Raw genomic sequence first — 13,407 nt, 5'->3', positions numbered from 1 at the left:
CCTTTCACGACTATAAATAAGTCAAGAAAAAAATAACACGTTATCGGCATAAAATCTAGTTATTTCAGTTTCAGTTAGCCAATAAATAATAATTTTTGAAATTTTTCTTAATAATATTATATATATTTTACATAAATGTGAAATGCTCAAAATAAACAATTAAACAAATCGAAAAACAATAAAAACCATTTATGTGCCATTTTTTAAATAACCAGTTCAAAAAAATCGATTATTTTCCGATTATTTTTCTCAATAATCGATTATGAGAATAATCGATTATTCCTCCAACATCGCCCATCTCTAGTTGAAATGGAGCGAGATGTTTTAATGCTCTTCACATCCTCAAAATGTTCATCCCGCATAATCGTTTTAACTTTAGGGAACAAAAAAAGTCGCAAGGGGCTAAATCAGGCGAATGCTTTTAGCGAATTTCACGAGAATGTTGGTTCTTTGTTCGGATAAAACATCTCCCCAAGAAACTACATTGCAATTAAAAAATTACGTAATTTTGACATTATATTAACCAAAAAATGATGTGAATTATTTGGTCAATGTGACGTTAAAATGACGTCATTTTGATTGCGATATGTTCCTTGGGTTGCTCCATTTCGACCGCGCAAAAAAACTGCGTTTACAAATACTGGCACAGAAAAATACGTATGCACTCGATTGTGACCAAATTTGCACTGATGACTCGTAAGGCTTCCCCTTAGACGCCAAACCACCATAGAAGCCTACAGTGTTGCCACGTCGGCAGAAAAAAATTTTTCCACGAACTTTTTGATCACACCTCGTATTTGTTTATTATAGACTACTGTTAACACATTCATAATATGAATTTCATATTATTAAGAAACTTTCCATGTGTTAAAATCTTAAATAACTATCGATATTTATAGTCGGATCTTGCCCAGATAGCAAAGCGTGTCTGAGCAAAATCGCGCAAACCTGTGATTCCTTATAATGATGGCAACTTGCCGTACATTTGCTTCAATTGATTTCGAGTAATTTAATATTTAAAGCAACACGCAGACAACATTGGATACATGTATTGCCAGCAATTTGTCGGCAAGGGAGCAGCATCAAATTTATTTCGCGTTGCTATAACAATATGACAGCATTGTGTGATCCTATGAATTATTACAGCAACATGACAGCAACAGCTCGAATTTTGAATCAGACGATTTTAGACCGCAGCATAAGTTGCCAACAAGTTGCTGGCAAGTTGCTATACAAAATTGTTGTCTCGTGAAGGCATCAACTTGCCGACAAATGCAGACTCAGTTGCTACAATTCTGCTAGCAACACATACTATGTTGTCGGCAACATGCCAGCAACAATACCCACTCGGCATGTTATGTTGCTGAAATATTGAAATATTCGGAAATGGTGCAGAAATATTTCGTTAACATTTCATTTGTAACTATGCATCGGAAATATTTCAGAAATGTACCTGCATCATGTTTTTTATAATATTGCATTAACAATATTTCTGAAATCTTTCAGAAAGTTGTTTACAATATTTGTAAGTTTCTGTAATATTGCAAAAAAATGTAGCAGATGCAATATTTCAGATATATTTCTGAAACATTATAAAAGTAATATTACGTTTGCATTGCACGAATAATATTTCTATAACATATCAAACGCAACATTGCATTTAAAATATTTGTGAAAAATTTCTGAAAGATTGCGTAGGTAATGAAAAATTGAATTGCAGGCAGTGAATTTCTACAATATTGCGGGAGAAATATTGCAGATGTAATGGTTTAGAAACATTTCTGATACATGATAAAACTATTATTACGTTTGCATTGCACGCGTTATATTTTTGAATGTTTCACATACAACATTGCATTTGTAATATTTCCGAAAAGTTGCTGACAGACTTTAGAATTTATAAAAAATTAAATTTATTATTATATAATTATTGCATTTTATTGCATTTTTTCTCTTTTATTAAGAATTTTCTGATATTCCAAATTTTGTCATATGGCATTTGTGCACTCCGCGATCGGGTTTCGATTCGCGAGCGCGGTTGGCTGGTACAGCCTTGTAAAAAGGACTCGGCAATCAAGGTATTGGTGAGGAACGACTACGAAGAGATGCGGTATTGGTGGTATCGAAAATTTAATGTGTTACTGTGTCGAGGTATCAAGAAGTTCTGAGGCGAGCGGTATTCACAATAGGTATCTAGGCGGTAATTGCGAGCGCGCGAAGAGAGGGAAGGTTCGCCGAATAACGCGAGTATTTCCGAGGAGAAATTCTGGTACCAGGTAGCTGTCGCGGAATACGTCGGGTCCGACAAGGTCTCGCAGATCAACAACGGGAACGAAAACACGGCGAGCAATACAATCTAACGCTCGAAATCAACGGATGGGGCGAGAGATATTTCGCGATTCCTGAACAGCATTTTTAATATAAAATATTTAATAATATTTAATATAAAATAATATTCGACGTTGACTGGCAAAAAAGATTTATTCGTATATCTGTATTGTTAATATTGTTATGCGATAGCTTTATGCTCATCAAAATAAGCAAGTATAAGAAAGAAAGAAGCGTCAGAGTCAAAGGATCACCACTACCCTGTTCAATCATCGATGTCAAGCAACAAGGTGCCGGTATGCTACTTGGATGGGTGACCGGCTGAGAGACCGGACTTCGGACAAACGCGCGGCGGCTATACGCACATGGCTTAATATATTTTTGACGTAGAACTACGTCTTTCTCCGCGGTAGGGAGGGTACCCACGGATGAAACAATTGAACGCGACTATGCACGAAAACATGTCACACTTTGAACGTTTATATCTTCGAAACTAATAATCGTAGAGTAATCATTGACATCTCATTTTAAAGCTTAAGAAGTCCCATTTATGATAAAACAAGTCCGAACTCTCTATTTTTTACCGTTTAGATACAGTAGCGTTAGAAAGTTTAGTTAAATTTCTTGTAGATGCAACGAAAACATGTCACACTTTGAACGTTTATATCTTCGAAACTAATAATCGTACAGTAATCATTGACATCTCAATTTAAAGCTTAAGAACTCCCGAGAGAGAGAGAGAGAGAGAGGGGGGAAGAGAGAGAGAGAGAAGAGAGAGAGAGAGAGAGAGAGAGAGAGAGAGAGAAAGAGAGAGAGGAGAGAGAGAGAGAGAGAGAGGAGAGAGAGAGAGAGAGAGAGAGAGAGAGAGAGAGAGAGAGAGAGAGAGAGAGAGAGAGAGAGAGAGAGAGAGAGAGAGAGAGAGAGAGAGAGAGAGAGAGAGAGAGAGAGAGAGAGAGAGAGAGAGAGAGAGAGAGAGAGAGAGAGAGAATAGCTTTATTACCTTCTCGGCTATTTTATACATAAAATATTCTTAAATTAATTTATACATATAATAAGCATGGTTTTTAAGATAAAATATTTAATTTTGCGCACACATGTATTCACGTACGTACACCCTTACATACACGCACAAACACACACACACACACACACACACACATACTCTCAAATCAAAATATAGAATTCAGCGATAACAATAATAAAGAGGATTTACAAAATATTAAGCATGGTTGTGTGCGTGCACACAAACAAAAACACACACACACACACACACTAATTCACAAACACAAATACGCTTTAAGAAGTTTAGGCGACGTTGATAAAAATAAATGTTGACATCTCATTTTAAAGCGTAAGAAGTTCCTATTTATGATAAAACGAGTCCGAACTCTTTATTTTTATCGTTTAGATATAGTAGCATATACGCGCACACACACACACACACACACACACACACACACACACACACACACACACACACACACACACACACACACACACACACACAAACACACACACACACACACAAATTAAAATTTAGAGTTCAGCGATAAGAATAATAAAGAGGATTGACAAAATATTAAGCATGGTTTTGAAGAAAAATATTTAATTTTGCATAAATATGCATGTACGCACGCACACCCCTATATACACTCGCCCGCGCGTGCACACAAACAAAAACACACACACAATTTTTTTCGAAAATTACTGAGAGTATACTACGTTTTCTGCCATTGATCTTCTTCGAGCATCTTGCGATTCATGTTTGATTTCTCTAAACATCGAATACTTTATATAGATTGGCGAAATTTGCAACAAATTGGGGAGAACTGGAATATCGCAATGAGTTCTTATATCTTTAATTCCCTTTTGAAATGTAAGTAAAATTAATATAGACGAAAAATATAACAATATTTGAAGTTTTGAAAAATATCGTTTTTCAGATATTGATTAATATGTTAACTGTGAGACAGCTATAACGAGAAAAGAACAAACGATCATACAATTCTTTCAAAAAAAAAAACATCATAAAGTGTACAGCGAGTTTGGACAAAGATTAACATGCGAGCATTCTGTAAGCTTTATTATTCAAGTAGCGTGGGCATTCTAACTTGAATTATATGAGTATCTTATGTTTTCTGACATAAAAGTAAATATAGAAAAACATGTATTGTTTTATTTCTTTAAAATAAATTTATGTTTAAAAAAATCAAACTAGCACAGTAAACAACTGTGCCGCAAACACGTAGAACTACGTCTACTGCACAGTATGGGCACAGCAACAACTGTGCCGCAATCAACACATAGCACTACGTCAACTGTCAATGATGATGATTGACGTGATCAAGGAAGGCCAAGGCCCACACCGGGATGTAGCGCCGAGTTCATCATCAGTGACAGTTGACGTAGTTCTACGTTGTTGCTTAAAAAATAAACAAAAATATAAATCAAACAGACACAGTAACAACTGTGCCGCAAACACGTAGAACTACGTCAACTGTCACTGATGATGAACTCGGCGCTACATCCCGGTGTGGGCCTTGGCCTTCCTTGATCACGTCAATCATCATCATTGACAGTTGACGTAGTGCTATGTGTTGATTGCGGCACAGTTGTTGCTGTGCCCATACTGTGTAGTAGACGTAGTTCTACGTGTTTGCGGCACAGTTGTTTACTGTGCTAGTTTGATTTTTTTGTTCCGGTAACAAAATATTTCATTTTTCACATATCAACAAATAGTTTTTGCGTCAGTAACAAAATTTTGTTTGCTAATACAAAACATTTTTCTCAGTGTAAAATGTATTTAAAATATCTCTGAAGTGTTTCTGCAATATTTCGTAGATATATTTCAGAAATATTTCAATAATATTACCGAAATATTGCCGAAATCTTTCAGCAAAGTTGCATTTGAAATAATTGTGCCGATTGAAACATTGCAGAAATGTTGCAGAAACGGTCGTGAAATATTTCTGAAATATTGATGAAAGGTGTAATATTTCAAATGAAATTTTGCAGAAATGTTTCTGAAATATTACATGCCGAGTGGGTACAGACACGTTGCTATCTGGGTGTATTTAAGCTTAAGTACATCTTAAGTACGATCTTAAGATGTCATGAACCAATTACGAAGCTGTATTAGCATCTTAAAACATTACTTAACCCTTTCGGTACAAAGCGACCGAGATGCGAACGGCCCTCTAGTGGCCGAAGCGTCGATCTGCGTCGATATACGCGATTTGGCGGAGAGAGCTAGGCACTCGACGTTCAACGCCTTCAATTATTATATGTAATAAAACTCAATAACAAAAACATTTAAAAAATTTATTAACAAAAATATTTCAAGTTAACATTTTAAGTTGCTCGGCCGCAATAAGCAGTATGTGGACAGTGAATTGACTATAGTCACTGCTCGGCCGCAGCGAACAGTTACTACGTTTACGCGAGTTTTACTTCTGTAGTAACTTACGATAATTCCTTCGCGTAAACAGGATTTTTCTTCGCGTAAACGGGATTTTGTAGTAACTTACTATAATTTACTTCGCGTAAACGAGTAATTTATCATAAGTTACTACAGAAGTAACGCTCGCGCCCTTAGGAAAATTTACTTAAAGTTTTTTAAAGTTACTTAAAGTATTTTAAAGTATTATAAAGTATACTAGCCGTAATAATAGTATACTAGAATAGTATAATAGTAGACTAATAGTATACTGACAGCCGAGCGTAAAGTTTTCTTTAAGTTATTAACCTCAATAAAAACTTTATAAGCAAGTCGCAAATATACTTTAAATTTACTTTTAACAAACGTAATACTTATAAATATACTTTAACTTTACTTTTTATAAAGGTAATACTTAAAGCTGATTTTAACTTATGCGTGTTGTTTCAACAGTATACTTAAAAAGATAAGTTCCCTTTTTCACCACACTTGCACCACACGAGACATTAAGAAATATTATATCATATATCCAATTCAAAATTTTATTACTCTTTTTAAACTGAATTTGTTTCTTAAGATGATTTTTGGAAAATTATATATTTGCGCTGGTTATGACATATGTAGACTATATATAACACTTACATCAAATTAAGAAGTAGTCTACCACGTAAGGCAGTTAGCTCACGATCCAGAGGTCCCGAGTTCGAATCCCACCAAGGTAAGTGTGTTTTTCAAATACGAGAAAATATTTATAATCATAGACTGCATCTTAAGAAACAAATTTAGTTATAAAATAGTAATAAAATTTCGAAATAAATAATTTTTTTTTATTCCGGGTGAATATCGGAAATCAGTGTCCTCTAGTATTAAGAGGACTGCAATCTTAAGTCTAGTGTCTCATGGTTAGAGGATATTCCTCTAGATTTTAAAATATCTTCTTGAGACCGTATTTCAGAGGAAAATCCTCTAAAATCAAGCGGGAGCCACTAAATAACAGAATATTTTTTTTGGGGTGATTAATAGTAATTGCATGAGTTAACTTAAAGTAACCTTTAAAGTATATTATAGAAATACTTAAAGTTTGGTTCGAAATCACTTCTAGTTTATCAATAGTTTATCAATAGTAATTTCTTTGGTAAACTTTCTAGTTTATTTTAAGTTTTTTTAAGTAAATTTTCCTAAGGGCGTAAACGTAGTAAGTATAATGGACAGTTACTACGTTTACGCGAGCGTTACTTCTGTATAGTAACTTACGATAATTCACTTGTTTACGCGGAGTAAATTATCGTAAGTTACTACAAAATCCCGTTGGGGGACACAAAGGAATTATCGTAAGTTACTACAGAAGTAACGCTCGCGTAAACGTAGTAAAAGACTATTAGGCCAGTAAAATTAGCTCGAAAAACACCGAATATCTACAAAACGGATTGACAAGCCAATTTTTTGAGGGTGAGTAGAGGGTCAAAGGAGATGCCCGAATTCACAAAGTTCCAACAAAATTTCCCTGTGCGTCAACGTCCATCTTGAAAATAGAGGTAAGTTTGGATATCTCGGCTCCTATTGGTCAGATTTTTTTCATTTTGTTTTGTTTTGTAAGGAAAAATATTTGCTACAACTTTTGTTTGAAAAATTTTTTAATAGCTGTCAAAGACCGTCGTGAGACAGGTTAGTTTTACCCTACTGATGACCAGTCATTGCGATAGTAATCCTGCTCAGTACGAGAGGAACCGCAGGTTCGGACATTTGGTTCACGCACTCGGTCGAGCGGCCGGTGGTGCGAAGCTACCATCCGTGGGATTATGCCTGAACGCCTCTAAGGCCGTATCCTCTCTAGTCAAAGGTGGCAATGATATCTCTAGGAGTCTCGTGAGTCGAAAGGCTCAAAACAATGTGACACACTACTAGGCGGCCGGTCCTCGCGGGTCGGTCGTCGCACGAGCGTTTGCCGTACGGCGCCTCTGCCCGTCGTCGGGATCTCACCGCTTATGACGGCACGGCGTCTAACGGTCGAACATGAGTTTCGCGAGTTCGATGTCGAGACTCGGAATCGTCTGTAGACGACTTAGGTACAAGCAAAAAGTTACAACAAAAAAAGTGCCGTCAATTTGGAAATTTTTATTAACAATTATATTGCCCCCTGTTGGTTTTATCAAAAAAATGTTCAAATAAAACTTGTAGAGGACTCAATTCTCTACAATTTTCGTATATGCGCTTTTGCGGTGACTCAACAAATACCAGATATAGAGGGCGCCAAAGATATTTGTCGAGTCACCGCAAAAGCGCATATACGAAAATTGTAGAGAATTGAATCCTCTACAAGTTTTATTTGAACATTTTTTTTATAAAACCAACAGGGGGCAATATGATTGTCAATAAAAATGTTCAAATTGACAGCACTTTTTTGGTTGTAACTTTTTTTCCTTGATAGCTATTAAAAATTTTTTCAAACAAAAGTTGTAGCAAATATTTTTCCCTACAAAACTAAAAAAAAGAAAAAAATTCGACCAATTATAGGAGCCGAGATATTCAAACTTACTCCTATTTTCAAGATGGCCGCCGACGCACAGGGAAATTTTGTTGGAACTTTGTGAATTCGGGCATTTCCTATGACCCTCTACTCACCTTCAAAAAATTGGCTTGTCAATCCGTTTTGCCATTTTCAGACCTAATTTTACTGGCCTATATAGTCACTCTCCGTACCGAAAGGGTTAAGGGCTGCTTTCGAAAACTTTACTCGGGTGCACAAGCGTCATTCTGTCCTTGTTCAATTTTTAGTAAGTAGCAAAGATAGAACGATGCGGTGTGCACCCGAATAAAGTTTTCGGACGTAGCCAAAACAGTCTTGAAATAAGATCCGACTCTGAATACCGGCGATAATTATTTATCAAGATTTTAGCACATGGAAAGTTTCGTAATAATAACAAATTTGAAATTAAATGGTTTCTTTATATCGATAAATTTTATATGATAGTTTTTAATAGAGTAACGTGGATTTCTCACAAAAAAAACGAATCTTCTTTACTTTAGAAATTAATGGGTTTTTCACAGCTTTATTTAATTATCTACAGAAAAAGCATTGGAAGGAAAATTAGCTCATAAACGTGCGGTCTTACAAGATCTCATTTCTGTCTGTTACTAGCATGTAATGAGATAATATCTACATAAACGTAGGTATTCTTAGTTACGTTCTAAATTTTCATTACAAAGACCGTAGTAGCATAAAGTATGACGATGATGTACGCAACACCTTGAACATATTTTTACAGAGTAATTGCACGCATATACATCCTATAAAACAATTACACTTACCGTATTAAAAGTTACATATGACAATACAACGATTTCACCCATTCTTAGTATTGATGGTTTCTCACATCTCATCATTATCATTATAAGAAGCTTTCTCGCTGCTATCGGCATACTATACCACTCTGAATTATATCTGGAAATTTTGCAAGACATTTCGAAATTATATTATGTATTTATCCGCTTGCGATTTTGTTACGTTTATCATAAGTTATATGACTCAAGATTTTGCAAAAATGCTACTTCTTATATTTATATTGTACGTACGCGGATTCAAACACTTTCTCACTGGAATCTATGATTTTCTGACCCTGCCAATTTTGGAAGAAAACGTTAATTAAAACTCCGTTTAGATAAGCACTGAGTTTTAAAAGACGATTAATATCTTCCGTGTTATTTATCACCTGTACAACCAAAAGAAATATAATTAATATATGAGAAGTATAATTAATAAAGTATGGTAAATACAGTTGATTGAAGTAGTTAATTTTATTAAATACTTTATTAAGTAATTTATATATGCGATGCAAAAGTATATCCAAGAAATATTACGATTATGTGAGAATTTTCATCAGATTCATACCTGATATCCCTGGACACTTAAAATAAGTACAGTTAGTCCAATATGTATACAGAGAGGTATGCTGTATATTGACTCTATGATGGCAACAAATCTATAATACAACATACACAAACATATTATTTTATTACTATTGCTCACACGAAGATAAATTAATACTAACGTCTGAACGTATACTCACTGCATCGTTTCCGTGTGTCTGCGAATACTATACGCGATATTCGCATAAGATTTATCTTTCGTAGTCGTTATCGTCAATCTGTCGTTTTCGAAGACTAACGCGGTTTCTAACCGGTATCTAAGTTCAATATTATCATGAAATTTAAAAAAACGACGCCTTTTGAAATAAAAGTATTTTCGCAAGAAATAAACTATCCCATTATTTGCGTTGAGCTCGCATCTTTATAGAATCCATGTACTTAAATCATGATTGTTCATTAGACTGATTAGACTCACCTCAAAGCCGCGAACAAACCGCAGCAGTATTCGACCAGTGTTAGGTATAGAACATCAAATATAACTAGTAAGACTGTGTAAGAAAAATCGCATATGGCGCTGTGTATAAAAATTGGAACGTAATACGTGTCTAGATCAACCATATAATTAACGCGATGAGGCAGTCCTATTTGCACTTTACTTGATGTCTCATTAATCTCCTCGGATTCGGTATGGAAAAATCTTGTCAGTAATGTCGAAAGTATATAAATAATGCTGTGACCTAGTATTAAACCTAATTTGCAGAATAATTATTATAATTCACAATTATTGCCAAAAAGTTATGTATAATACTTCGACATTTTAAAAAGCGTCAAACGTCTTCAAACGTATTTAACCCTTAAATGCCACACCTCTCAAGAATCTCGTAAATGACACATGGGGTCTAAAAGACCCCAGCATGAAAAATGTCTCCTTACTTATTGATTTTTTGATATTTAGTTATGAAAATTATTTTCAATGTTGTTCAAGGCTTAGAAAAGAGAATAAAATGCTTATATTGTTAAAATTTCAATTTCAACATAGTATAAAAAATTAAGATCGCCAACAGTTAAAATATTGGCTCCAAAATAAAAAAAATAAAAAATAATAAATAAATAAATATGAGCTCCATTTTTGGCGGGAACATTTGAAAATATATCATTCTAAAGGGTCTGGGGTCCGCTGGACCTCGGGTGGCATTTAAGGGTTAAAGATATATAATATATACAGGGTGTTACATAAGTAAGTACACAAACTTGAAGAGGATATTTCTTGGCTTATTTTAAGAAGAAAGAGTCCTATAAACATGTGTCCTAAACTGCTTCGTTTTCAAAATACAGAGTGTCAAAGTTGAGAAAAAGAAATAAAAACTTCGAAAATCTGGAAAACATTTAAAGATATTTTATTCAAATTTGCGTACATGTGGTGTTAAGAACCATTTTCTAGTATCGATAAAACATTTAATACCGATAATGCATTTTTAAGGAGCGTGCATCTTTGACACCCTGTATTTTGAAAACAAATCAATTTAGGACACATGTTTATAAGACCTTTTCTTCTTAAAATAAGCAAAGAAATATCCCCATCAAGTTTGTGTACTTACTTAAGTAACACCCTGTATAGTATATTTGAAAATCGTTTAAAAAATAAAATTGTTATATTAATGTGTTTAAAATTTTGTTACTGCACTAAATTATTGTTAAACCGATTATACTATTAAAGTCACCCGTATAAGTGTAGCCTAACTTTCGCCCATATTGCGCGTGCGAAATTTGTATCTTAGTTTCCTCATCCGATTTTGGGGAAAGACAGTACTCTTGCATCTTTATAAGAAGCACTTTTATCTATTACTCGATAAAGATTTAAATGTGATAAGATTTAATTTTATTTTTCGAACTTATTGCTACTGTTTTTGGTAATTATTTAGTTTAGGGAAGCAACTTCCTGCGGTCTTGACTTTGACATATATTATAGAGAGCATCTCCTGATTGTGAGTAACCTTCTAAAGGTTTTAGCCATCGTTCGTTATTTATTAAAAAGTTATTATATAACATATAACACCTGAAGCAAGGTAGGGGCGTAGCCCCTCTTCCGCCTACATATGTACTGTCTATACACGCAAATTACTTCCCTTAGCACTGACACAAACTGTTATATTGCTCAAACTTTTTGTTAATAACTTTTTAATCAATAACGAGTAGCTGAAACCTTTAGAAGGTTAATGCTCTCAGGAGAGTGCTCTCTATAATATATGTCAAGGTCAAAGTCGCAGAAGGTTGCTCCCCTAAACTAAATAATTACCTTATTTTTATTATTAGTTAATCGTTTAGTTTACTATATACAATATTATTTTTATTTACGCACCTGTGGTAATGTATACACCGCGCAAAACGTTTTACTTATAGTCACTATCGCGAAACAAAGCAACGGTAGGGCATCAATCACTTCGAATGAGTCGTGTTTGATTTCAATTACACCCAACATCTACATTTTCCGTTAATTACATTGTAGACATGTCATATAACAAATGATTTAAATTGAACCGCTTTACACTAAGACAAAAGAGCAGTAAAAGTGGTCAAAATTCAATATCTCATTTAACATATGGCCTAATAAATGGCCTAATAAAAAAGTACTTATACAAGGTTTTCGATGTCGCTGATTCCATTTTTGATGTAAAATTTTGGAAATTAAAAATGACGGATTTAATACAGCGGGAAACTAGATTCATGTATCGATACTTATTGATACCGCATGAAACCTTCGGAGACGTACTTACACACGATGAGAGACGGTATACGATACCTTTTATTGATACATATCTCTGTGTGTGTGTAGTCCGCTTAAGATATCCAATGAGACTTCACTCGTTATGATAAGTAGTAACACTTTAGGACGCAATATGTTTCCAAAGTATGATCACATTGAAATTCAATAATACATGAGTATAACGTTCCACTATTTTTTTCTTTTGCACTTTGCACTATTACAGTGATTTGTCCAAGTATAACGATGGATGAGAAGCAATAGAATATTTTTCAATACAACAATACTAATGAAATATGTAAAAAGTAAAGTCATGCTTGCATACATGATTTTCAAAACGTTTAAGTTATTGTCGAGTAAAAAGCAGCGTTAAACTCAATGGAATTTTAAAAATAATTAGTCTAACTTATCAAAATGACAATAATATATTTGTCCTATCGCATCTCCAAAATCGATTCCAACAGTTCGACCAATTTTACTGCTATCCTGGCCCACTGTGCACCCGATCGCAAATTACATTAATTATATTAAATACACTTAAAAGTGAATATGGATTTTCGTACGCATAGATATCTTGACGAAATGATATAAGAAGAAAGATTTAATTACCACACATCTTTTTGGAAGAACGCAATAATGGAAGCTATAATAGTACATATACATGCAGCAATAGTATTTTAAGATAATATACGTTCTTCTTAAACTTACCTCGAATATAAATCCAGATCCAAGTATCAGTAGCATAGCGAGATATATCGCGTAGCGCCTGTATCGCGTATGAAAAGGCCATAGGCCACTGATACTTAATAGTATTCGAATGATGTTATAATGCGAATCCCGAAAGAACTGTTCGATATCGCCCATTCTGTCTCTTATCTCCTGTTGCTACTATTACAAGAGCGAAATTCACTTATTATAGGGTATAGATCGTCTCTTGAGAATTCCATTTTATGTTTGATTGTCGTAAAATCTAAAATGCATATTTACCGCTAAAGTGTTTATGCCGCAAAAACCA

The 13,407-nt window shown here is 34.4% G+C and overlaps 1 protein-coding gene across 1 annotated transcript; it reads right to left on the bottom strand.

The window, feature by feature from the left end:
• Positions 1-8,778: 8,778 nt before the first annotated feature.
• Positions 8,779-13,327, bottom strand: LOC139780074 (odorant receptor 9a-like). Its single transcript, XM_071718587.1, has 9 exons — positions 13,101-13,327; positions 11,991-12,110; positions 11,353-11,470; positions 10,107-10,380; positions 9,832-9,948; positions 9,654-9,744; positions 9,338-9,474; positions 9,074-9,206; positions 8,779-9,011 (listed from the first exon to the last, which is right to left on the bottom strand). The coding sequence occupies exons 1-9, from the start codon at positions 13,254-13,256 to the stop codon at positions 8,964-8,966; spliced, it is 1,194 nt and encodes a 397-aa protein (XP_071574688.1). The 5' UTR covers positions 13,257-13,327; the 3' UTR covers positions 8,779-8,963.
• Positions 13,328-13,407: the final 80 nt, after the last annotated feature.

This window comes from Temnothorax nylanderi, unplaced genomic scaffold, assembly GCF_030848795.1.
Source record: "Temnothorax nylanderi isolate EJ_2023f unplaced genomic scaffold, tnyl_v1.0 TNYL_tig0261_pilon, whole genome shotgun sequence".
In the NCBI taxonomy this organism is placed as follows: domain Eukaryota; kingdom Metazoa; phylum Arthropoda; class Insecta; order Hymenoptera; family Formicidae; genus Temnothorax; species Temnothorax nylanderi.
Note: the sequence above shows the minus strand (reverse complement) of the source record. Positions and strands in the feature narration are given on the sequence as shown.